At 46.3% G+C, this 25,781-nt stretch overlaps 1 protein-coding gene across 1 annotated transcript in view; it reads left to right on the top strand.

Moving 5' to 3' along the window:
• LOC149992494 (pecanex-like protein 2) overlaps positions 1–25,781 on the top strand; it is a 193,389-nt gene that overhangs the window by 141,997 nt on the left and 25,611 nt on the right. The window contains exons 24-26 of the mRNA XM_090263293.1: positions 1,253–1,311; positions 5,410–5,625; positions 25,036–25,289. Coding sequence (XP_090119419.1) covers positions 1,253–1,311; positions 5,410–5,625; positions 25,036–25,289 — 529 coding nt within the window. The remainder of the gene's footprint in view (positions 1–1,252; positions 1,312–5,409; positions 5,626–25,035; positions 25,290–25,781) is intronic.

The raw sequence follows: 25,781 nt of genomic DNA, 5'->3' as shown, positions 1-25,781 counted from the left end.
AGCAGGCATTAGGGAAGGCTTCTCTGGGGAAGTGAGACTTGAGCAAGACCGAAGGCTGAGAGGAGGCAAGGAGGAAAGGTGGGCAGAGTTGGAAAGGACACAGAGGACGGAGGGGTGTCAGGAGTGGGTGGTCACATGGAAAAAGGAGGCCAGTGAGGTTGGAGCAGAGAAAGCCCCGGGCTGAGTGCCAGCAGTGGCAGGGGATAGGCATGCTGAAGATGGGAGTTTTCACAGTTATTGCAGGGCCCTCATTGCGTTCAAACTTGTACGTACCCCTTGTTCACTGATATGTTTCTAGTGAAAGCCCTTTCTAAATGGCTTAGGTTTAACCATAGGAAGCTTCCTCTTTTATAGGTCATAACTAGCCGAATATTGTCAACTTCACGTGGTTGACAACACTTTCATATGTGATCCTTCAAAGGATGATGAGCCCACACCCACCTGAACTTGGAAGACGGCTCTGGTCCGGCACAGTCCCTGTAAGCAGAGCAGACTGTGAAAATTACAAGGGGTTGGGGGCCATGTGAAATTCCAGGGCTGGTGAGTTGTCAGAGGCATCAGTGTGGTGACACCATCCACACAGGCAGTGACTGGGGGAGCCTGTTGTTGATGGGTCACCCCCTACCTGGTGGCTTTGAGAAGCAAGGGGCCACCATGCACTGACCAGCTTACAAAAGCTGTGAAATGAGATGAGTCGTCCCAACTGAAGAGGTTTAAACCTTGTTCTGGTGGCCATGTGTTACCGTGGCCACTGACAATCCCTCTTCTCCTAAGTTGGTGAAAGCTGTTTTTATTTTTGTGGTTCAGCCTGAGAAAGGCCTGTAAGAAGACCCCCGACTCCCGAAAGCGGGTAGTGGAGCTGTGGGCCTCTCGCCATGACTTTCCGTCATCAGTTTGCAAAGGAAGTGCCTGTGTGCACTGGTGTCACATTCTGACAGTGAGGGACAGGTCACTGGCATGTCAGTGCTGGCTTTTCTCTTGTGAATCCGGGCTCCAAACTGATAAGACCCAAGGCCATTTCCCCTCATCCTGAGAGTGCTTCACCTCCCCTCCATGCCTTCCTCGTACGTTTCCCTCTCTTCTGTACCACAAGACCCTCTCTCTGCGGCGTTGTCAAATTGGAGCCGTCGTCCTCACATGCTGTATGTGAGCTCCGTGTCCCCCGTGTCTCCCACTCACACGCTGATGCTGTAACCCAGCTCTCTAGCTCAGGACTTAATCATCACTTTTCGCCGTTTTGTGGCCCTTCTAGCACAAAGCGCATGGATAATTCCAACACAAGGCTGGTGGTCCAAATCGAAAGGGATCCAGGTAAGAAGTTACTTTTCTCCTCTTTTATTAAAACTATTGATTTTGTTACATAGATGGAGTCCTGCAATCCAAAAAACGGAATTAAGTACTCCTTTCAGTTATTCTGGAGATGTGGAGACAGCGCATGTCTTGGTAAACATGCTCAGTGTAGAGATAAAGCTTTGGAAGTAGACTGGGCATGCTTTAACCGATTTGGTTTAGAAATGAATTTGTCCATTATTTAGAATTGTTTCAGGGATCGAGCAAAAAGGAAAAAGAACTCACGGACTTTGGAAAACAGCATGGTGATTGCGAGGGCAAGGGGGTAGGTGGATGCGGAAGAGGGTATAACGGGGATAAATGGTCATGGAAAAAATACAATAAAAATAAATTTAAAAATAAAGATAAAAAAGATGCGCACACACACACACACACACACACAAAGAATTGATCTAGTATTGAATGTCTCTGTTAATTAAGATGTGTTTGTTTTTACATGATGTACATCAAATAGAGACTGTAAACCTTGGTCTTTTAGTAAAATTTCTTTGGAAAAACATGAGCAGAATAGGACATTGGCTTGGCCTTAAAGATAACTGAGTCCACGATCCAAGCTCTAGGATTCAGAACTCCTCAGAAATTTTGCTCAACATTAAGCTATGGAAGGATTTACCTGCTAGAAAATTACTTTACTTTTTTTCCTTCTATAATCTATCTAATTTGTAATCATTCTACTTCTTTTGTTTTCTCAGAATGCAAATTTTAACTCCTCTATTTTTATCCACCCCACTCTCCCCTGTGCCAGAAATTTTGTTTAGGAAGATTGTATCATGCTCATTATCTGTATTTGAATTGCATGTACATGATTAATTTGAAGTCATCAGTCGAAATTGGAAAATACCTGGAGAGACAAGTTTTTGTTGTACTTGCTGAACTTGAAGTGAATACAACTTGGGGTGGGTACAGGTATCTCTGAAGTGTAGCTGTGGGACTCAATGACACTGCAGGGCCACTGATACTAGACATATGGACAGTGTCACAAATGCACTGTGCCTTTATTCATAATTTCGTCTCATTTTAATTTAATTATGCAGATGTGCGGTCAGTGTGTTCTGAGAAGATCTCCACTTTCGGTGGATTAAATTGTTTTGTTTTATTTAAACATCAAAGAGTTTAAACAATTAAGCAAAAGTTAGTTTTCTCATTCAGGCCCTTCCTTTAAAACTGCCGGAGGCTGAAAGTACTCTCTAATTAGTGTCTCAGAATGCATGCTGAATCATCATGGAAAATGAATATAACAGAGGTCAGACAGGTTTCCTCTGCATAGAAAATTAAGCACACTGATTCTTCAGGAGACTACGTGACATGACTCAGCCCAGAGAACAGTTTATTTCTTTCCAATAATCATAGTTAAGTTATAAATATACTAATTTCAATTCAGCTTTTGACTGTCATGAATGCCTAGCAATGATATTCATAATTTGATAGTATTCTCTTATAGTTGTTTGGAGGTGGAGCACCTGGGGCCAGTCTCTCTTTCTGACCCCTGATCATGTTTCAGTTCCCAAGTAGAGCAGGAGAAGGCAGTTCAGATCCGAGTCTATCTTGGACCTCCCTGAATCTCTGCCCCACTCCAATGGATGGCCTAGACCAAAGCCTGGAGTTTTCTCTTCTGAGCAACATTATGCTTCTCTGACTTTCCAGAATTTACTCCCCGAAGAAAATATTCTCCTAAAATAAAAGTTCTGAATGCGATCTTTTCTCCCAGCCCCTCCCAGCACTTCCTCCATCCAAAGGACCCAAACCAGGAGGACTTCCCAGTTTATTCAGGCTTCTCAAAAAAGTTCCAACCCTTCATTATGAGACATGCAATGGAAGGAGCAAACAGAGTCAGAGCCCAGGAGGGAGACAAAGGAAACACACCACGGACCCCAAATTTCACACACCCCCAAACACACACACCCCGGACTTCCATTGCAAAACAGGGCATTCTGTCATTTCATCTTCTCTGCTGGATCTGTCCTTCATTCTTCCCTTGTGACATCACCCACCCTATTAGAATAGCTAAAATCAAGCAAACAAGAATAGGCGATCACACCAAGTCATAGCAAGGAGGCAGAATAGCTTGAACTCTCAGTCTCTATGGATGGGGGAGACAAATATGGTAGAGCTACGTTGGAGATCCGCAATCCCACTCCTAAGGATTTACTCAGGAGAAAGGAAAATGATGTTCACACAAACTTCTGGTCATGAGCATTGTTAGGGGATTTACTCATAATTGCCCAAACTGGAAACAACCCAAAGGTCCTTAAACCGATGAGTGGATACACTCTGTAGTACAGGCAAAGGACTAGTACTCAGCATGAGACACAACAAACCACTGCTGTCTGCAACAATATGAGTGGATGTCAAGTGCATTTGCTAAGGGTGGTTACAAGACTATATGCATGTTTTAAAACTCATGGGATTGTACACTAAAAAGAGTGAATTTTACTCTGCGTAACTTATTTCTCAATTAATCTAAGTTTTATATATATATAATTTAAAAACAATAAATGGCACCTATATATAATATAATTATTTATATATCTATAATATATAATATACATTTGTATATGATATATAATACTAGCAATGATTATCTATATGGCAACAGATAGATAGATCGAGCTATTTACTGTCTATAAATTATACCTCAATGACTTTGATTACAAAAAAAAAAGAAGAAGAAGAAGAAGAAGAAGACCTGGAGTTACTTGATAGGTGTGTTCTTAGAAACAAAATTTCTCTTAAAGAAACTGTACAATCTGTGGTGTTATCTATTATTCAACAGATATTTAGTTAGTCCCTACTGCATGTAAGGAATCCTGCCAGTATTGGGATATATTATAAGAATAAGCAAAATAGACATAGATTTGTCTTTCTTCACTTTATGGTGCATTGGAGAAATCATATGTTAATCAAATAACCATGAAATCATATACACACAAAAAAGCAAATGTCAAATTCCAGTTGTGACAAGTGCTTCTAAGCAGAGGTTCATGGTGCAGAGAGCTGGTAATAGTGCATTTGGCCCAGGCCAGTGGTCAGAAGGTTCCCTGACACGGTGATGGAGCTGAGAATAAACAGTTGAGTTAGTAAATCAGAGAGGAAAGTAAGAGCAAGCCAGGCAGAAAGATCAGTGTCTCCAAAGGCTCAGGGGTCGGGGGTGGGGGGGTGGGCATGTAAGTTAAATGAAAGAAGTTCTGCATTGCTGAGCACCAAGGCTGTTCACATGAGGTGAGGATGGAGACTAGAGGGTGGGGTCGTTGGCACGGGGCCTCCTTTGTGGCCACATATGCTGGGTTTGCTCAGGAGCATTCTAGAGTATTCCTGGAATGATGAAGTACATGGAACCCTATCATAGGTGATGTTAAGAAATCTTGTCTCTACCTTAAGACCACTGAGAAATCACTAAGGGCATTAAGTAACGGGGCTGGGAAGTTCTGGGCAGCACATCCACCTGTTCAATTTGGAAAGCTGATTCTGCGTTTGGTATAGAGAATAGGTTGCATAGGGTCCCAGTGAAGATTCAGAGGTGATCCACCTGACTGTTGTGGTTTTCCACTTGAGAAATGATGTAGCTTGGAACAGTGTAGAGGTAATGGAAATGGAGAAAGGTAGAAAGATGTGAAAAATATTAGAAGAAAGTAAAATTAAGAGGCTTGGGTGTGAAGGAGTGGGAGCACAGGTCCCTAGGTTATAGCTGGCTGGATGTTGGTGCCATTCACCGAGATGGGGAACAGAAGGGAAACCCAGCTTGGATATGGGGAAGGTGAGGACATTAGAGACACACAGTAGAATATGAATAGACATGTATATAGGTCAGACACGTGGTCTCAGCTGGAGATGTGAACTTGTAAGTGTTCTGCATCTAGACTCTCATTCAATCCATTTGTGTAAATAACATTACCTAGAAAATGTATAAAGAGAAAAAGTAGGAGGGTCTCACAAAATCCACTAAAATGGGCTAAGTGTCTGAAAAGTCTGATGTGGGCTTAATCAAATGAGAACTGTCTCCTAGGTCTGAGTGCGTGGGAGGAGCCATTCACTTAGCATACTTCTTTGTTCTGCCTTTAGGGAACGATGACAACAATCTCAATTCCATCTTTTATGAGCACTTGACACGGTCCCTCCAGGAGTCCCTCTGTGGAGACTTAGTTCTTGGCCGCTGGGGGAACTATAGCTCTGGAGACTGCTTCATTTTGGCTTCCGATTACCTCAATGCTCTGGTCCACCTGATTGAAATTGGAAATGGTCTTGTCACCTTTCAACTGCGAGGACTGGAATTCCGAGGTAAGAATCTGTGGGAGCTGCTGGAAGTCAGTCGCTTGAGTTAATTATCACGCAAAGCTTTACCAAGAAGTCACCGCTGAAGAGGAAGAGTGTCACGCCTGTCTTGTAGAACGAGAATTAGGAAGCTTCCCCCAACTGCCTTTGATGTAAATGGTCATCCGAGGGGGTAATTAAGTGAAATGTGTGGTCTGGTGTAAACCTTTGCAGTACAAGTCAGAATTTTGGCTGAATTCTCCTGGGGAAAACTCAGAAGCAACGGGAGCTCATGGAACACGCGTGGGCTGCCTGGGTTGGTTCTGTGGATTGCAGGTGTTACAGTTCGTGCAGGCAAATTATTCAGTTTTCAGAGCCTTCCTTGTCTTCTGTAAAATGATGATAATAATAAGACTGCCTGCCTCATAATGTCGTGTGATTTATTTTTTAATTATATTGTATTGATTATGCTATTACAGTTGTCCTGATTTTCCCCCTTTGCCCCCCTCCACTCAGTATCCCCCTTTCCCTTAGACAGTCCCCCCACCATTGTTCATGTCCGTGGGTCATGTGTATAAGTCCTTTGGCATCTCCATTTCCTATGCTGTACTTAACATTCCACGGCTATTCTGTGACTTTCTTTCTGTACTTATTAATCCCTTTACCTCTTCACCCATTCCCCACAGCCCCCCCCCCGCCCCCATCTGGCAACCATCAAACTGCTCTCTGTATCCATGATTCTGTCTCTGTTCTTCTTGTTGCTTAGTTTGATTTTTAGACTTGATTGTTGAGAGATATGTATTTTTTGCCATTTTATTGGTCTTCTTTTTCTTAAATAAGTCCCTTTAATATTTCATATAGTAATGGCTTGGTGATTATAAAGTCCTGGGAAGCTCTGTATCTGCCCTTCAATTCTAAATGATAGCTTTGCTAGGTAAAAGCAATCTTGGCTGTAACTCCTTGCTTTTCATGACTTTGAATATGTCTTGCCAATTCCTTCTAACCCACAAAGCTTCTTTTGAGAAACCAGCTGACAGTCTTATGGTAACTCCCCTGTAGGTAACTAACTTCTTTCCTCTTATCAATTTTAAGATTCTCTCTTTATCTTTAACCTTTGGAGTTTTATTTATGCTGTGTCTTGGAGTGGGCCTCTTTGCATCCATCTTGTTTGGGACTCTGTGCTTCCTGGACTTGCATGTCTATTTCCTTCACCAAATTAGGGAAGTTTTCTTTTATTATTTTTTCAAATAGGTTTCCAATTCATTGCTCTTTCTGTTCTCCTTCTTGGCACCCCTATGATGCAAATGTTGGGCCTCTTGAAGTAGTCCCAGAGGCTGCTTATACTATCCTCATTTTTTGGATTATTTTTTCTTCTTGTTGTTCTGATTGATTGTTTTTTGCTTCCTTATATTCCAAATCATTGATTTGATTCTCAGCTTCATCCACTGTACTGTTGTTTCCCTATAAATTGTTCTTTATTTCAATTAGTGTATCCTTTGTTACTGACTGGATCTTTTTTATACTACAGAGGTCCTCACTAAGTTTCCTGAGCATCCTTGTAACAAGTATTTTGAACTCTGCATCTGATGGATTGCTTATCTCCATTTTGTTTAGCTCTTTTTCTGGAGTTTTGATCTGTCTTTTCATTTGGGCCTTGTTCCTTTGCCTCCTCATTTTGACAGCCCCCCTGTGTTTGTTTCTGTGTATTAGGTAGAGCTGCTTTAACTCATGTTTTGGTAGTGTGGTCTAATGTAATAGGTGTCCTGTAGGGTCCGGTGGCACAGCCTCCTCTATCACCACAGCTGGGTACTTGAGGTACGCCCTCCATGTGGGCTGAGTATACCCTCCTCTTGTACCTGAGCCTTGGTTGCTGTTGGCAGATCAATGGGAAGGATTTACCCAGGCCAGTCAGCTGCAAGGATTAGCTTTGACCACCTACTATCAATGTCCACCTTCCAGGGAGGATCAGCTGGGCAGGGGTAGGGTGGTGGTGCTCCGTCATAGTCTGTAGTGGTCCACTGGGTGTGCAGGCTCTGGAATTTCCCAGGTGGTGCAGGTCAAGGTCAGCCCCACCTGTGTTCTGCATGAGCTATAAAGCAATCTGAGATGGCTGCTACTTGTGCTAGACTTGGAGATTCCCAGGTGAAGCCAAGTTATGAATCTAAGATGGCTGCTGCTAGTGCAGAGCCTGGGGCTCACTGAGGCCAGCCGTTCTTGTTTGAAAGGATTTAGGAAGTTGTGAAGCATGAGCCCAGACCAGCCATTCATATGAAAAAGCACCTGGGGTGGGCCAGTAAGTTGGGTGGGGCAGAGTCTCTGGGGATCTCCAACATGGGTCAAACAGTGTCAGCCAGGTTGATGGAGTCTCAGATATGGCAGCAGCTTGCTGGCTCTGTGGGGGGAGGGTTTAGGAAAGGGGAAATGGCCTCTGCTCGCCCTGATGACAGGCACCCAAGTTTCTCCCTGTGCACCACTGGTGCCTTCCAAGCTGCCACCCCAGTGCTGGAGCTCAGAGGGAGTGAGTCTGAGCAGGTGAGTCCGTGCGTGGGTTCTTTAAGAGGAACTGCTTGGGGTTCCAGCAGTTTCTTCCACTGACTCAGTCCCTGCTGGTTTTTGCAGCCAGAAGTTGTGGGGACTTATCTTCCTGGCACTGGAACCTGGGCTGGGGGCGCTGGTGTGGGGCTGGGACTCCTCACTCCCGAGATATCCCTCCCTAATTTTTATGCACCGCACATGGGTGAGGGACCAGCCTGTTCTGTGTCTGTGCCCCTCCTACCGGTCTGGATGGATGTGGTTTCTTTAAGTACATAGTTGTCATACTTCCATTCTACTTGATCTCTGACAGTTATGAGTGATGGTTGTTCTGTATTTTAGTTGTAATTTTGATGTGATTGTGAGAAGAGGTGAGCCAGGTCTGCCTACACCACCGTCTTGACCAGAAGTAATGTTATGTGATTTAAATGAGATGGTGTATATGCAGGTCCTACTCGAATGCTCATCACTTTGTGGTTGCTGCATCCACCCAAATCTTGAAAAATCTGGCCTCAATTTTTCCATTAAGGTGTGTGCTGGAGCATGCAGGGATTACATAATGGATGTACTCCCGTTCCTCTCCTGTGCTCTTCAGTCAGTCCTTCATTCACTGCACGTTCCCCCAGCACCTACTCTGTGTCCAGCAGTGCTAATGCTGGAGACACAATGGGCACATGACCTGAAGGAGTCTCACCCTGGTGGCGTTGACCTTCAGAGGGAGGCATGCAAGCTAATGACGGTGGGAAAGTGCTGTGGAGGAAGGAGACAAGGTTCCATGACCCAGATGCTCGCAGAGGGAACACGTGAGCAGCTGCTACATTCAGCGTGCTGGCTGGGGCAGCCCGCAGTGGAGGACAGGAGGGAACCACAGTGCTGAATGGGCAGGTCAGGAGCCCTGCAAGCATCCTTGCACCCAGAGTTCCGTGTGACTAGAATACTAGACAGGCAGGAGGCCTGTCACAGGCCTCGCAGGTGAGGTAAGGGGACCACAGGATACTCTGGGCATAATGAGGAGCCGCAGCCAAGTTCTGGAAAGCAATGATTGACCTGACTTGCATGTTGAGATTATTCTGGTAGCTGTGTGGAGAATGTCCTCGAAGGGGACAAAAGCAGAATTGGGGAGACCATTTAGGAAGTTCTGTAGTCACACCAGCAGAGAGGGTGGTAGAGACGCAAGAGCTGGGAGACGGGGAGGTGGGGGATCCGACGGGATGCTGGGGGTGGTGGAGGCTCGGCTCGGCATACCCCAGTTTCCAGGTCGGTGCCTCGGTGGGCAGAGGCATATTTCCTGAAACCAGGAGTTTGGATGAGAAGTGGGATATTTGCATTTTGGGGTGTAATCAAGAGCTCCATTTTGGCTATCCATTTAAAATGCCCTTGATTCATCCAAGTGAATATATCATGTAGCTAATTGGACAGATGTGTCTCGTATTCCCCTCCGGAGACATCCATTTAGCACTCATTATGTGTCAAGCCCTGGGCTGGGCACTTTGAATACAGAAATGAAGGCCCCACTTATGGAGCTTGGAGCCTCGCTGAAAGACAGATGTAATGAGCAATTAGAGATGAGTGTCAGGGCCACGCTCTGCGTGGGGCACCCCGGAGAGCTGGGAAGGGTGCTTCGATCAGACTGGGTCGGCTGGGAAGTAGAGAGGCTGTAGTTAGAAGGGAGAGGAGGGGACAGCCGGCATAACGACAAAGAGGCACAAAATAGCCAGGTGTGGGTTCCACGTGATTTGGGAGGAAGGGGTGACAGACAATGCTAGAAAGGTGAGTGGGAGCCAGGTGACAGCGCCATGTTGTCACAGTGACAAAAGGACATCGTTTAGCCAAGAACAAGTTGCCACTTTTTCACATCTTTAACACCATGACCTACAGAGGACCAAGTCTTTTGGCTCTTAGAAAGAATTTTAAGCATAGTTTTGTGAATATCCATTCCTTTAAATAGCATACCTAAATAGATTTGTTGGGGAAGGTTTTTTCTTTCTCCAGAGCGGTGGGTTCTATGATTTCAGTAGATATTCTGGGCATCCTTTCAAATTTCAGCAACCCAGTTTAGGGAGCTGATTTTGAAAAGGTCACTGGGCTGAGAGCATTATCAGGTTCCATACAATGGTCCGAGAAGGAGTACTCCCCGGAATTTCGCACAAATGCCAGAGAATGCCACAGAACAGGGTGGCAATCACGTGTCTCCAATACAATAGTGCAGAAGAATCACCTATTTTGAGATCTTTCCGGGTTTTTTTTTTTTTTAATTCAAAGGAAGAACTGTCAAAGTTAACCTAGTTGAATCTGAGTTGCAGTTTCTACCACAAGTGTTAAGTGGCCTTTAGTGGACTTCAGTGACGTTTAAGGATCCAAAGCTAATTACATTCCAGAAGCTTACAGCACTTGGTCTGCCAGCACGTGGTCTCAAGCAGGTTCTTTCTCATTGACCACGCTGAAAGTTCTGGTCTCACCTCATGTCAGTTACTGAGGGGGATGTTGGAGGCGGATAACCAACCACTGCAAAATTCAGTAGTTTAAGACAACAAAGATATCCTATTATTTCTCACTGTTGTGTGGGTTGCCTGGTAGTTCTTCTGCTGGGGTCACCTGCAGTCACTCATGCAGTTGCATTCAGGTAGCAGATGAGTGGGACTGGAAGGTCCAAAGGGCCACATCGGGGCCAAATACCACGCCTGGCACGTTGGCTCTGCTCCATGTGACTGCTCAGCTTCCTGTGGTTGGGACTACACATCTTTACAGCCAGGTGGTCTTGCGATTCCAAAAAGGGGAACACGGGATACTTCAAGGCCTCTTACGGCTCAGCCTCCAGGACAGACCCCATGTTACCCCCACCACGTTCTACTGTCCAAAGTCATCCCCAAGGACAGCTCACATTGCACGATTCACTGGGGTGGGGGCCAATCTTATCCAACATACTAGGCTCCAGGAGCTCCATCAGGTCAGATATGAAGAGGGGCTCAGAACTGCACCCACATGGCTAGGCAGAGAGACAGTGGCTGCAAGAGGAGGGAGGCCCAGTTCTCCCTGTTTGGACACCAGGGAGCACAAAGAATGATCTTGATTTGAATCATCAAGGTCTATTGACTGGTACTAGAGTGAGTGACTGATACAATTTCAAAGCAAGAATACAAATAGAGAAGCCATGTTTTCTATTCTACTCCTTTTGGCCCATGCATCCGAGAATAGAAACAGTTCTTTTCTTGTTAACACAACGTAGTAGGATTGCCGTGCTCACTGCTCTCGGGTATGTGAGGTTATTTCCATTTTCCTAACTAGGGGACCTTTGAGGAAACCACTCAAGAGCTGACAGAGTAATCATCATCGGTTTTAAATCTAAGTCAAGGTAGCAGGTCTAAGTCAGTAATGCACTTTACAAGGCCAACAGTGTGAGGAGCATCAAATTCAAGGTCTTTCAAAAGAAATGGAATGTGTTGAGGTTTTTCTTTTAAGCCTCACCCGAGCAGACGTTTTTATTGATTTTAGAGAGAGAGGATGGTAGAGAGAGAGAGAGAGAGAGAGAGAGATTAATCAATTGCCTCCCATATGTGCCTCTATGGAGGATCAAACCTAGGCATGTGCCCTGACTGGGAATCGAACCCACAACCTTTTGGTGTATGAGACGATGCTCCAACCAACTGAGCCACCCATAAGGGTGGAATATGTTGGATTTTAACTTCCATTTAGCCATCATTTGAATAGGTGGACACAGAAAAATAGAAAAGCAAGAACTGATGACCTGTTCCATCCATTTCTGTTCTCCTTTTGTCACCCTGGTGACCTAGAAGGCTGGGCTTGCTCATGTCTGTTATTAGAATAGGAGAAAAACAAATGAGAAGTCACAGTGCTGCCAACAAGGGCAGCCAGGCCACTCAAAAATACTGTCTGAAGAGGCAAAGAAGCCAAATAGCAGCAAAATTAAACGGGCATTAGAGGGAGTCTTTTATGAGATGTGTGTGAACTCCCAGCCAAGAGGAGGGCATTCACCAGCAGCGCAGGTGACATTGACCCTCAAAATGGCCACGGTCCCATCACTTGCTAGCACTTAACTGAAGGGAAGCAAGGCCCACGGAGATGTGCGCTTTCCCAAGGCTCACAGCTGGTCAGTGTCCGAGATAGGCAAGCCCACAGACTCTCAACCAGAATCCCTTCCGCCCAACCATTTCACCTCCTTTCATTCCTCCTTTTGGGAGTTTGTTTGAAATTTGTACCGTGGTGTTTATTGGGTTTATTAAACACTAAGAAACCGGGGTATAAAGCCCTCAGTCACTTGCACAGCCTTGCAAAAGCTCCGTATCAATTTTCCAGGTGCAACCCCCACTCAGACTTTAATATCAGGATATTGAATACAGCGTCACAGGTCCAGTGGCCTCTCAGAGGCTGGGTCTCTCATCAGAGCCTCGGTGTGACTTTAAGTTCCTTTCCAGCTCTGACAGTTTATCAGTCCAGGAGCTAACAAAGTGCTTTCATCATCTGCTGCCCTGGGAGGGAAGTAGAAGTTCTCCTTGCTGAAGTCTGAGTACCATTCGCCCCCAGGAGCAGGTGCCGTTGGTGGGTGTCCCAGAGCGAGGGACCATGGCTGGTGTCAAGGGGGGACGATGAGCGGCTGCCCACACAGTGACAGAGGAGAAGGAGGTCGACGCCCCTAAGCATTTGTCTGCGGGCTGATGCGGGGACTGGGCGCCGGAAGCGCAAGCACAGCCGTGACGCCGAGCGGAGGGGCTCCAGCGAGGGAAGGGGTGCGCTTGCGGTGATGCACGTGATGGGGCCTGAGGGGCTGGGAAGGGGGACCCCAGGCAGTTCTCGGTCCGCAGTAACAGGAGCCGAGCGGGAGCCTGCGGAGCAGAGGCAGTGAGAGGCGGAGGTCGCGAGGAGGCGTGAGGCTGGGAGAGTGAACGGAGTGGAAAGTGCGGCTGGACAGCGTGGAGCGCGCGCTCGATGGCAGTGACCGTGGACTTAAAGGAGGGCCTGCTGGGATGGCGCCTGGGACTCTCTAAGCCGCCTTCGGCTTCGCGGCTGCAGATAGGAAGGGCGAAGCTGGACTTAATCAGCGCTGGGATTTAGCTAAATGAGGAGCGTGAAGACAAGGACGGGGGGACTGACAGCCTATGAAAGGGTGTGAGGGTGATTCTGGGGCCTGGCCGCGGCAGGGGAGCTGAGAAAGGAGGCGAGTGAGGGTGTGAGAGAGGTGGAAGCAGGGCCTGGTGAGAGAGGACTTCCTGGACCCGGGAAGGGGACAGTGTTGTTGGAGCTGAAATGTTGAGGAAATGAGGTGGGGGAAGAGGGGTGGCTGCTGAGAGGTACCATTCTGAAACTGGCATTGACAGAGGGGAGCAGCTTTGGTGATGAGCGTCTAGGGCTATGACCGTGGACACGAGTGGCTGAGGCTGGGTGGTCAGTGAGACGGAGGAGGGGTGGAGGCCGGGGCAGGATGTGGGAAGAAGCATCTGTGGGTACTGAGCCCCCGAGAGCGGCGTTAGGTGGTGTGTTGGGCAGGGGAGGTGAGCCAGGGCAAAGCTCCACGGAAGGACTGGGAGTGGCCTAGCGGAGTGGGGAGGGTGGCAACACCAGAGGGCGATGCCCGTAGTGAGAACATCAAGAAACAAGAGGATGTCTTCCATCCGGTGCAGACTCGGGTGAGTGGAACGTGTGACAGCAGGGAGAGGGAACAATGAAAGGGCTTCAGGAGTCTGTGGCCTGGGTGGGGGTGGGATAGGGGTGAAGGCGGGGTCAGGAGAAGTGATTGACAGAGCAGACTGGAAGTTAGGCTACAAAGAGCCCAGCTTCTGTGGCCCATGACTTGACCCAAAGCGGTAAAGAAAGGTTCTCTCACGGGTCATGAGACAGACCCTGTTGTCTGAGGATGGGTCACATGCATGGAGCTGGGTCACATGAATGGAGCTGGGGCACAGGCGTGGAGCTGGGTCACAGACGTGGAGCTGGGGCACAGACGTGGAGCTGAGGCACAGACGTGGAGCTGGGGCACAGCCGCGGAGCTGGGGCACAGGCGTGGGAAGTTTGAGGTTGCTGACATGAGATTTAGTTGTGCAGCGATGTACGTAAGCATCTGCCATTATCCTCATTAGCAGAGGACTGCTACATTTTCATCACAGCAAGATCCATTTTTAAGAAATCGTGGGGGAGGTCTTAGGAAATATGAGTCTTTTGATAAAGTGGGTTTTTGGAAAGCAAGAAAAATAGTATCAGGAATGCATGGTGTGCTATGTGGACATTTACCTTTTCTGTTATTTGTGCAACTACATTTTTCCCTGTTAATTCATTTATTGCTCAATATTTTCCTTGTGATGAATGATATTGCATTTGTATATTTTTTCTCCATCCCCGTGTGTTCAAATTGTTCTGGCTTTTGCTCATATATTAGTTCAAACAAGAGAGCATAACCAATATCGATCACCTCATCCTTTTACGTAAAGCAAAGCAGTGATGAAAATTGATTGTTTTGGGGGGTTTGTGTGAGTAGATCACGAATCCATGTGCTCAGCCATTCTCCGTGATGCTGGCATGTGGCCACCTATGGTGGGCAGTCATAGTGTTTCTTGATAATGAAATTATAAGTAATAATGTGAAAACTAATACCATTTTATTTTCAGAATTCCTGCAGTGTGTACATTCAATTCTTTATTCCTGAAAGCTATTAAAAAATCGACAAGCCTAGACTCTGTTAGATGATGACACCCCAAAGGACAAGGACTCCTTGTCTTATCCCTGCCCCTCCCCAGGGCAGTGCCTGCCTCGTGGGAGGGTGCCTTGCAAATATGGGCTGAGTGAGAAAGTAGAGACAGTTCAAGTTTACTGAGCACCAGTTATGTGCCGGGGACCATGCTAAGCTCTTCAGTTATATTATCAGAATATTCCTTATAATAACACTGTGAAGTAAGTCGGCGTTATTATCCCCATTCTAGACACAGGAATGAATGAGGATCTGTAAGTTTGCCGCAGGCCTCACAGTCATCAGTGCTGGAGGAAGGGCAAACATTGAACATGACTGGCTCCAACGTCCTTGACCTTTGCAGTGGACCCTACAGCCAGGGAGGGGAGAAGGGGAAGGAGTGAGGGAGAAAGAATAAATAAGAAAAAATAAAAATAAGAATAAACAGAAAAACAAAAGTTTTACCTAAATATGTGCTATATGTTACCATGGCAACACCACTCTCAGCATCTTGATTTCTTGACTGACCGACCGTAGGATCGGGGAACCCCTTGGCTCTCTTGCTGGAAAATATCAAAAACAAAACAAAACAGGATTTATGTTCCTGTCTGTGTGAAATGTTATCAGCCATCTCATAGTTTGACCAACACCCCATAATCACCAGCCCGTGGGGACATTTTAAAAATATCTGTGTAACCTAATCTTGCCTAAAGCTAATCCAACCCAAACCTTTATAATGACTGACCAATCCATGCAAAGCCATCACTCTCATACGAATCAGAGCTATCTAGAATTCTCTCTTCACTATGGCAACATTTAGGTCATTAGCAAGTCCTTAGTTCTTATGTCTGCATAGCTTGAGTCATTAATCTGTTAAGTCCTTTGGTTGCAAAAACTCTATCCATAAAATAATAGGTTTTCCATTCAGAATTCCTAAACACGTATTTTTCTTTACTGCTAATGACGTGGCATGTTAACAAGAGAGACGGAGCCATGCCTGTCTGGGTTGCAAGTCTGGGAAGAAAGGGCCTTTCCTGTGGAACACTGAGTCTGCATATTTTAACATTCAACACCTGAAAATAAGTTTGTGGCGAAAAGGAAGATAATGCGACTTTGAATTAAATATGACTAGAAAGTACCCGACTTCTGAGTGAAGTGGTGTACATTGGTTTTCTCAGTTGTAAATTGGGCAATATTGGAGGGGGAAAAAAGCATATTATTCACAGAGATAATTATTACATATTTCAACGTTTCTTATACTTATGCTTCAACCCTGCCCAACGTAGTTACCATGTATACTGAGTGATGTGATACATTCATTTTCAAAAGAGCAAATTCTGGCAACTTTTACTTGTAATTTGACAGTGTGTTCTAAAGGAAAAGTACAGATTTTAAATTCAAAGGACCAGACCATTCTGCTGGACAAGTTGCTTTTGAAACTCAGTGTCCTTATTTATTTTATTTTTAAATATTTTTTTATTTATACTTGACATAAAATATTACATTTGTTTCAGGTGTACAATATAGTGAGTAGACAGTTATATAACTTATGACGTGATCACCCTGATCAATCTAGTACCCATCTGACACCACACATAGTTCAATGTCATTATTTATAGAGGGTAAATCACACCTGCATAGCCAGGTTGCCGTGTGCAATATATGAGACGTTATCAGAGAGTACCCTCTTTAAGTTGATAATTCACACCACCACACATATGGACAATGTTCTGAAATAAAATTCCTCTGAGCAAACCAATGCTGTTTCATGTAAAAGTTTTATATCACATTTTAAATCTAGCTTGCCAAACAGGTCATAGGAAAAATTTGATTCCCTTGGGCAGATCTTAAAGCACATTGAGGCTCCTTGGAATTTAAATTGTTATAAATAAAAACTTCTGCTATGCCCACAAAATGAAACATGTTATAAATTATTCCCATGTATTCGTCTTTTTCCTCCACTGCTCCTGGGCCAGCTCACTTCAGATCCTCAGCTGACATTTCAAAGACGCACGAGGCCTAGGAATTGGGACGAGGGGAGAAATTGTGCAGTTAAATGATAAAGAATTAAACTCACTTGGTGCTGAACGGACCATCCTGTCACTGGTTTTCATTCTGTTCTGTGACCTCCGTCACGTCACTAGACTTGGCACTCTCTTTCCCCACCTGTAAGATTGGGTTCATTTAAAAGGGAATGATTGCTACATTGGGAAATAAGAGGTGTAATGGGGCAGCTTCGCAGTGACAGTGGCCAGTCACTCCTCCTACCATGGGTAAGCAGACTGTCAAAGACCGTCCCCAAATGGGCAGCCTCAGTTTTTCTCTGTCTGTGGTAGCTTCAGGGACCCAGAATCTCTAGAGGATGAGTCTTTTTTTTTTTTTTTTTATGGCAGAAAATGCTCAATTCTCCTGAATCAGCATTCAATGGCCAACAGCCTATAGCAGCGGTTTTCAACCTGTGGGTCGTGACCCCTTTGGAGGTCGAACAACCCTTTCACGGGGTCACCTAAGACCATCGGAAAACACATATATAATTACATATTGTTTTTGTGATTTATCACTATGCTTTAATTATGTTCAATTTGAAAATACATCCTGCATATCAGATATTTACATTACGATTCATAACAGTAGCAAAATTACAGTTATGAAGTAGCAACGAAAATAATTTTATGGTTCGGGGTCACCACAACATGGGGAACTGTATTAAAGGGTCGCGGCATGAGGAAGGTTGAGAACCACTGGCCTATAGGAAGACTGTAGTTTGGTTTATGCTGACGAGTATATAAATACTTTCACCTTCCCCTAGAGCAAAAATTTTCAGCTTTCTCCTCTCACGGCACACATAAACAAATTACTGAAATTCTGCAGCACACCAAAAAATATATTTTTTTGCCGATCTGACAGAAGAAATGGGTATAACTTTGATTCATTCACACAGGACAGCTATTGTTGTGCTGGCTGTGGTCACTTTTCTGTTTGACAATCTAAGGGAAGAGGGGTCAGTGCCCCTGACTAATTAGTCAGGCATTCCATGCTGTAAAAATTCTCGTGGCACACTGGTTGGAAATCGCTGCCCTAGAGGTTCACGTATTCGGAATTCTAGTGTTTAACAAGAGACTAAAAAAATTCAAGTACATGACTCTATCATTACATGAGTAGAAAAATAATGTCTTAAAGACATTGACATCTCATTATGAATTTTATTTTTGTTTGGACAGATCTTAAAGCAAATGGGGGCTCCTTGGAATATAAAAATCATTATAATAAGTATTTCTTCTCAAAAGTTCAATCTGGTGAGGTCTCACAGGTACAGGGTCTCCTCCCATGGCAAGTAGCTGGGGACAGATGACCTGCATGTTCCTTTCAGCTCCTGTTGTAGAATTCTGTCCCCGAGAAGTAGTGAGGGCGCAAGAGGAACCAAGAAAGGCATCTCCATGACATTGAAGCTACAGGACACGTTTTGGGGAAAGGTCCCACTGTGACCTTCCTGCAAATGACAATCATTCAAAAAAATAAATAAAAATCTAAAGCCTTTTCTGACACTGTTTCATTTGGACACAAAATAGCCCTGCCATAAGCAGCTGGCAAGAGGCGATGACCATTTAGATTTCCAGCCTTAAGGAAGGGCTATGGGCGCCTATCAGATGGGCAGTAAGGGGGCTGCATGTCCAGCAAGAGCTCACTGGGACTGAACCCTGTCTCACACATCTTGTGTTTCCAGCATGCAATACACATTCCAAGCGGCATGCCGTCCAAATGTCCGTGGAAGTGACCTGCTCTGAGCTCAGCAGTGACCAACCATATTATCTGATCGCGGCCTCCTTGATGCCCCCAATTCAGGAGCCATCTTAACTGTGACCTTAGCGGGGAATACATTTTATGTAATAATCCAAGACACACCCCAAAGAGTGTCTATGAATCCCACCTGCAGCTTGAAAAGCACTGGCTAAACCGTCTCTGCGCCCCGCTGTAGCCCAGTGCAGGGCAGGGCTGGCTGCCCGTTAGGGGGTCCAGGCTTCTGTCAGTCCCGTCCTCGTGATTTCCTCGCTCAGCCAACATAAAACAGCCCAGTGCCTGGCTCGCTGGGCCGATGAAAAGTCAGTTTGAATAAATCTGGTAAAGTTATATTAAAACATCATTAGTGTATAGCACTAAATGTAATAGGTGCCCTCTCCACTGCAGGGACCCAGTCCCAGGCCCAGGCTCCCCAGCCAAGAAGCGCCTCGTCCACCTGGTGGTTTGGAGTGGGCAGGGCAGGGCTGTGCTTTGCATTGATTTTCAGTTGCCAAAACTTTTGTTCAGGGAACTGTTCCTTTTATGTCCCAACTTTCCCAAGAGAAAGTCACCTCTGCCTCCAGCCTGGCTGACCATTAAAGTAAGTGTGACTGCACTGACCAGGGAGCAACCATTAACACTCCCTGCTGCTCGGTATACAAGAGTTGTCAGAGCCAGGTGTGGGAAACGGTCCAGACCAAGGTTTCCTGAAAAGTGTGATGTTCTCCCGGCTGCACGAGTCTCTGAGGTCGGCCCCTGGGTGACTCCAGCCTCTGGACAGCCACGTTTCTAAGGCTGAACTGTTTTGGCTATAGAAAAGCTTTCTCTTTTCTACACTTTGGTAATGTCAGAATGGCTCAGTGAGCCTTTTGTACAATGTCATTAAGGATGGTGTTCACCATACTACACAGTGTTCTCCTTATGAGGATCCTGGGGATGGCATCTCTCCAGCGTCTTTGCCACAAAGAACTACGATCCCGCCAAACAATTGTTTTGTTTCTATCATAAGGACACAAGAAACTATCCAAGTTTTCCTTCTGCATTGGCTAGTTGAAAGCCCAAGTGATATAGGGCATCATAGAAATGTTACTGTCTTTTTGTTAGCATGGGTAGCTACTTATTAATAAAGGAGGGGAACAAAGGAAATTAGAAATTATTAACATAATCAACTAAGGAGCAGAGGCCTGCTTGCTTCCCCAGGAAGTTACAGCTCAGACACTCCCCAGGGAACCACCTGTCTCATCCCACGCAGATTACTGTGGGGAGGGGTAGAGCAATAAAGGGAGAGGTGAGCACATGTGCAGTGGGAGCCAGGATGGTGACCACGGAGGTCTGTCAGTCGAGCCTGGGGAAAGGATCAGATTGGATAAGAGACACAACATTGGAAGATCTGGAGGATGGATTGCTTAGGGGGTGGACCTATCAGCAGCCTGAAAGCTTGGGAAGTTGATTGGTTATTTTGAAAAAAGTGTCCGGTTCTTCCCAAGCCTGAGGTAATATAATCCCAGCTAACATAGACCCTCTTTCTAGTTCTTGCCCAGTGACATGCCCTCGCCCCGTTTGTTGGCGCATTCTCTTTCCTTAGCAGCCTCCTGGGGCCCGGGGAAGGCTGCATGGCTCCAAGTGTGGGCCAGACACTGCCAGCCAGAGTGCAGCGGGGAACACAGACTCAGCTAATGAGATGGGGAGAAAGACTGGACTGAACTAGCCTTGGCATGGCATAGACTCCGGACATTGGCCCTATTTCTGGGCCTGATGAAGGCAAGATCAGACTTTTTCCTCGATGGGATGGATGGAAATGAGACATGGGAAACCCAATGGCACTCCTTTGATTTTGCTTCTGACACACAAGTAAATCTTACCATGCCACAGTCTCCCATATGCGTCTCTCCTGAAATGCTTTCCTTGCGAGAACCCACTTCCATTGGCAACATCGGAACATTATTCAGGCTTCATCATGTTTTTCTTGTCCCTATTTTCACTTAAATTTTATCACTTGCTTTCCTTCTGTGTGTGCCTTTTTAGAATGACTTCATTCCTTTTAGGAATTAAGTGTGAATAATTAAGCCAGGCCAGGCCTGTCTCCTGTAGATATGGCAAATGGCACTTAAGGGGTGGGACACAGTGGTTGCTCCTTGGGAAACAAGAAACAGGAGGAGGACAAGGTCAGGAGGTCAGGAGAGAGCTGCCAGCCAGCAGTGATGGCTGCCCACATTTCAGCCACACTCAGGAAATTGATACATGCCCTATGCAGTAAGATATCTGGGATCTGATAGATTTTCAGCTCAAACTCTAAATATGCACAGCTTTCATTAGCCATTCTGCTCTGTGGGAACTAAAAGACTCCAAGGTTCTCTCAAAATTAATTCTAAAGATATTAATTGAATGTCTTCTGTGTCCCACTGACTTAGACCACAGAAACAGGACAACCTAAAAGATGCTGTTTCAATGAAAACCCCAGACGGAGACAGCCAGCCAGCCCATCGTTTGTCTCCAGAAGTTATGTGGAAGGTCACAGTGTGGGGGCCATTGACCTCCAATGTTCCCTTTGCGGGGAATGTGCTCTAAGTCCTGTGAGTCTGTCTGAGAAGCATATGGGCCTTGATTTTCATTTGAACCGCAAAATTAGTGCATGTGCAGAAATAATTGGGTTTCATTATTTTTATACTTTTTTACAGTGTGATTCAGACTATGAGTCTTTCGTTCCTAAGAGAAGGTATGCAGACCTAGCCCAACTGGTGATTATGAAAAACCTTTGGTGGTTTTGATGTCTCTATCAGGCCTGCCCGTCCACGGCCAGCTGTTTCCTCCAATCTCCCTTCCTCCATGGTTGTCCCAGGGTATGGTGTTCACTTATTTCACTGGATGGTAGCGACTCCAACACTGCACCATCTAGTGTATGCATGGGCACACACACACACACGCACACACACGCACACACACACTTTTTCCTGTTTGTTTTATGTAAGGGAAAAAAAAAAAAAACCATAGCTGTAACATTCAGCCCAACGTGATCAGTGCCAGAGCTGATGGAGAGGAATAAGGAGGGAGAACATTGAAAGCAGCGTGGATGTTTGAGGCACATCATTTACTGTTGAACCAGTTCTGCTCATTTAACAGGGGTCACGGCACCCCTTTAGGCTTCTTCCTGTGCCGTTGATTTCCAAGAACTGTCTTACTCCTTTCATTGAAAGAGGGTTTCTTCCTAAATAACATTATTGACTTTCAGCAAACCAGCGCTGTGGGTGCCACGTGGGAGGGGTGAGACGGCTCCCATCCCCGGAGTCCGGTCCCTGCAGTGCTGGTCCCAGAGGGCCGACCAGGTAGACGCGGTGGCCATTGCTCACTCTGGGCGCTCCAGAGCACGCGGTCAGCATTCCTCGCTGCGCTCAGCTCACTTGCTCATTTCCGTACGATTTCCCCAGAGGGAATAAAGGTTTTATATTGCATAATGAGCCCAGAGACCCTTGCAGTGTTTAAGAAAGCGAGCTTTCAGCTAAGACTCAAAGCAGGGATCTTGGACAAAGACAAAGGGAACCCTAAGATCTGGGGCAGCCCCTCACTGCTTCACTTGGTTGCACCACCTGCTTGCTTCCCCCTCCCTGATCTTGACTCTTATTTTGTAGGCTGTTGTCCTCACAGTTTTGTGTGTGCATTGTTATTTGAAGGTTGCAGTTTTCCATGTATGATCTGGTAAGAACGTCTCTCTCATGGGTTCTACAAGGGGCTTAGTTTAAGCATTGCCTTTCTTCATCTGCCTCCCATGTGATGTCATAGGGTAGGTAGGTTGCCTCTGCTAAACATTTGCTCAATAGGGAGCCTTTTGCCTTGTGTATAGTGATCTACATAATAATTCTTTCTTTTGATCATTCAATCCTGTTCGGAATCTTCTTCTCCATGCTCCTCCAATACGCCTTTAAGGACTGCAGCGAGGGTGTCTTCATTCACACCAGATCCGATGGCAAGCTCTACAACCTGGCCCGTCTACGAGCCAAGACCAAAGTCAAAGAGGTGCTCATCCGTGAGATGCTCTTCGCCGACGACGCAGCTTTGACATCACACTCCGAAGAGGGACTCCAACAGCTAGTCACTTGCCTTTCCCATGCATGCAAGGAGTTCGGACTAGCCATCAGCCTGACGAAGACGAATGTTATGGCTCAAGGCACGGGGACTCCCCCATGCATCACCATCGACGGATACACCCTGGAGGTTGTCAACGACTTCACTTACCTCGGGTCCACCATCTCGAGCTCTCTGTCAGTCGACTTGGAGGTCAACCGGAGAATCGCCAGGGCAGCCACAGTTATGGCCAGACTGAACCGGCGAGCGTGGAACAATTCCAGCCTCACTGAGAAAACCAGACTGCGCATCTACCAAGCCTGCGTACTCAGCACTCTCCTCTATGGCAGCGAGACGTGGACCACCTACGCAAGGCACGAAAGGAAACTCAACAGCTTCCACATGAGGTGCCTGCGACGCGTCCTGCATGTCGCCTGGCAGGATAAGGTCCCCAACACCGAGGTGCTGAAGCGAGCCAATATGTGCAGTTTGCATGCAGTTCTTAGCGAGAGACGCCTCAGGTGGCTCGGCCATGTCAAAAGAATGGATGCAGGCCGTATCCCCAAAGACCTCCTCTACGGCGAGCTAGCAGAAGGCAAGAGGATGACAGGGCGCCCAAAACTGCGGTTCAAAGACATCTGCAAAAAGGACATGACACAATGCTCCATCAATCTCAACACATGGGAAGTACAAGCAGACGACCGCCTAGCCTGGAGGCTCGCGGTCAGGCAAGGTACGTCACACGCGGAGGCTGCGCGCAACGAGGAGGCGGTCCAGAAAAGATCGAGGCGGAAGCAGCGTCAGCAGCAGCAACAACAGCCATCTGCCTTCACCTGTAACATGTGTGGCAGGGATTGTCACTCCCGAATCGGACTGCACAGTCATTCTCGGCGGTGCAGATAGACTCTCGGGAAGCTACGCCATCGTCTCTCGAGACGGACGGCTGCCGACGACCGACGACGATCATTCAATCATTCATTCGGTTATTCCACCAGCCACTTCATTAGCACCTACTAAGTACCACACACGGTGAATAATAGTATGGGATCTCAGAAAAAGGGGATCCTGTGGAAATGCGTATAAGACAGGTTTCATGTTTGAATTGTCCCCAAACACATGCAGAAGGATTCAGAGACTCACTCTGTTGGCCATTACCGAATAACCAGTAATCCTTCCTAGCACAAAATACTTCCAAAGCTGGGAAAAGAGAGTCATCAACTGTTTTCAGATTTGGACAACAAAGGGCATGAGGCTCTGAGCAGTGAGCAAAAGAAAGCATGTAAAGCAAGCTGCATCATTGCCCCTGCTTTCTCCTGGGAAGCACTTTCTCAGCTGCAGCGTAAGCAGGTGGAGCCCAAACAGAGCACCTGGTCTCGGTACACTAGGGAAGAAGAGGAGAGTGCCGGGTGCTCAGGGAGCTGGACTTAGTGGGTCAGAGTCCCTACCAGACAGGAGTGGATTTCTCAGAGCAGGAACTGCAGAAATCAGTACTGGGATCCCCTGTCGTGACCAGATGACTTATTACCCTGCTCTTGTATAGGCAAGGCCTGGGAGCCATGGGCCAAATTGAGAGGGTGGTGGCCATCCAGTGCTGAGAGTGCAGATACCTCGTTGCTCATCCCAGGAGTTCAGCTGAGACCCCAGAAAGACCACGCTTGGGCAGTAGGGTAATAATCACCCCGGAATGAGGGCTGCTCCGGACACTCCCAACCAAAAATTAAAAACAAGTTGCAAGATGGGAGGGGGTTGGGATGCTGGGTAAAAAAAAAAAAAAATGAAAGGGATGAAGAAGTACAAACTGCCAGCTGTAAAAATAACCACGAGCATGAAAAGCACAGCACAGGGAATATAGTCCATAACACTGTAATAACTGTACGGCGTCAGATGGGTACTAGACTTACCAGGGGGATCGCGTTGTAAGTTATATCCATGCCTAATCACCACGTTGTACATCTGCTGAAACGAATATAATATTGTATGTCAACTATAACAGAAAAATAAAGAAGACAAGTCTCAGAAGGATCAAACTGACAAGCTGGTAGGCAAAGAAATTAACTGCTCAACAGAACATAATTTCCTACAGGAAGACAAAAAATCCAGACTTGTCAACACTATAACAACAACAATATCCGACATGTCGTAGAAGTTTGGAGGTATGAAAAAAAAAGCAGAAAAACGGAGAGGAGACGAGACTCAGAATGATATGAGTAAATAAAAGAGTTAATGATTATGGAATCGGGGCTTACTGGGGGGTTCTGTTTGAACTGAGAATTAGACAAACCTCCTGGTCCCTAGACTCTTCAACATCTTCCCCTCAATGAGGGAGTCCCTCCTAAACAAAGGTCGCCCTCTGGCTTCTTATTGTGACTCCCACTGTGTTTGTGCCCTGCCAGGGACCTACTGCCAGCAGAGAGAGGTGGAAGCCATCACGGAGGGCGACGAGGACGACAGAGGCTGCTGCTGCTGCAAACCGGGCCACCTGCCCCACCTGCTGTCCTGCAACGCGGCCTTTAACCTCCGCTGGCTCACCTGGGAGATCACGCAGACGCAGTACATCCTGGAGGGCTACAGCATCATAGACAACAATGCGGCCACCATGCTGCAGGTGTACGACCTCCGGCGGCTCCTCATCCGGTACTACATCAAGGTATCACTCGGGGGCCCAGAGCCTGGTCTGAGTCATAATGTCGGGCTGGCTCTAGAGGGTGCCGAAAAGCTTGGCAAAGAGCTAGCTGTTGAGGCTCAGCTTCTGCACCTGAGCCCCAGCTAGGTTTGGGCACCAATGGTTTTGTGAAATCCTCGAGGGCTGTGGTTTAGCCTGAGGTCCACCCTGGAGCCGTGTTCTAATAGGAAGTTTGTTTTCTTAGTGAGGTCTATTTTCTCACTTCTGACACAGAATGGTTATGTTCATTATGATCAATTGCAACATCCTGAAAATGTCACCAAGCCATGTTTGCATGTTATAAATGTCAATTTAGGTGCTCTCCAAATTTCCACTTTAGAATTACCAGAATTACTTACTAAGGTAAATTAAACTAAAATGATCATTCGTGTAAATATATGATCACTCATGTAAAGACTGATCATACATTACTTGCTCAGTACCCATATCTGCCCAATGTATATTCAGCTCAGAAAA

The sequence above is a fragment of the Furipterus horrens genome, unplaced genomic scaffold (assembly GCF_987537825.1).
Source record: "Furipterus horrens unplaced genomic scaffold, mFurHor1.1.pri manual_scaffold_15, whole genome shotgun sequence".
In the NCBI taxonomy this organism is placed as follows: Eukaryota; Metazoa; Chordata; class Mammalia; order Chiroptera; family Furipteridae; genus Furipterus; species Furipterus horrens.
Note: the sequence above shows the minus strand (reverse complement) of the source record. Positions and strands in the feature narration are given on the sequence as shown.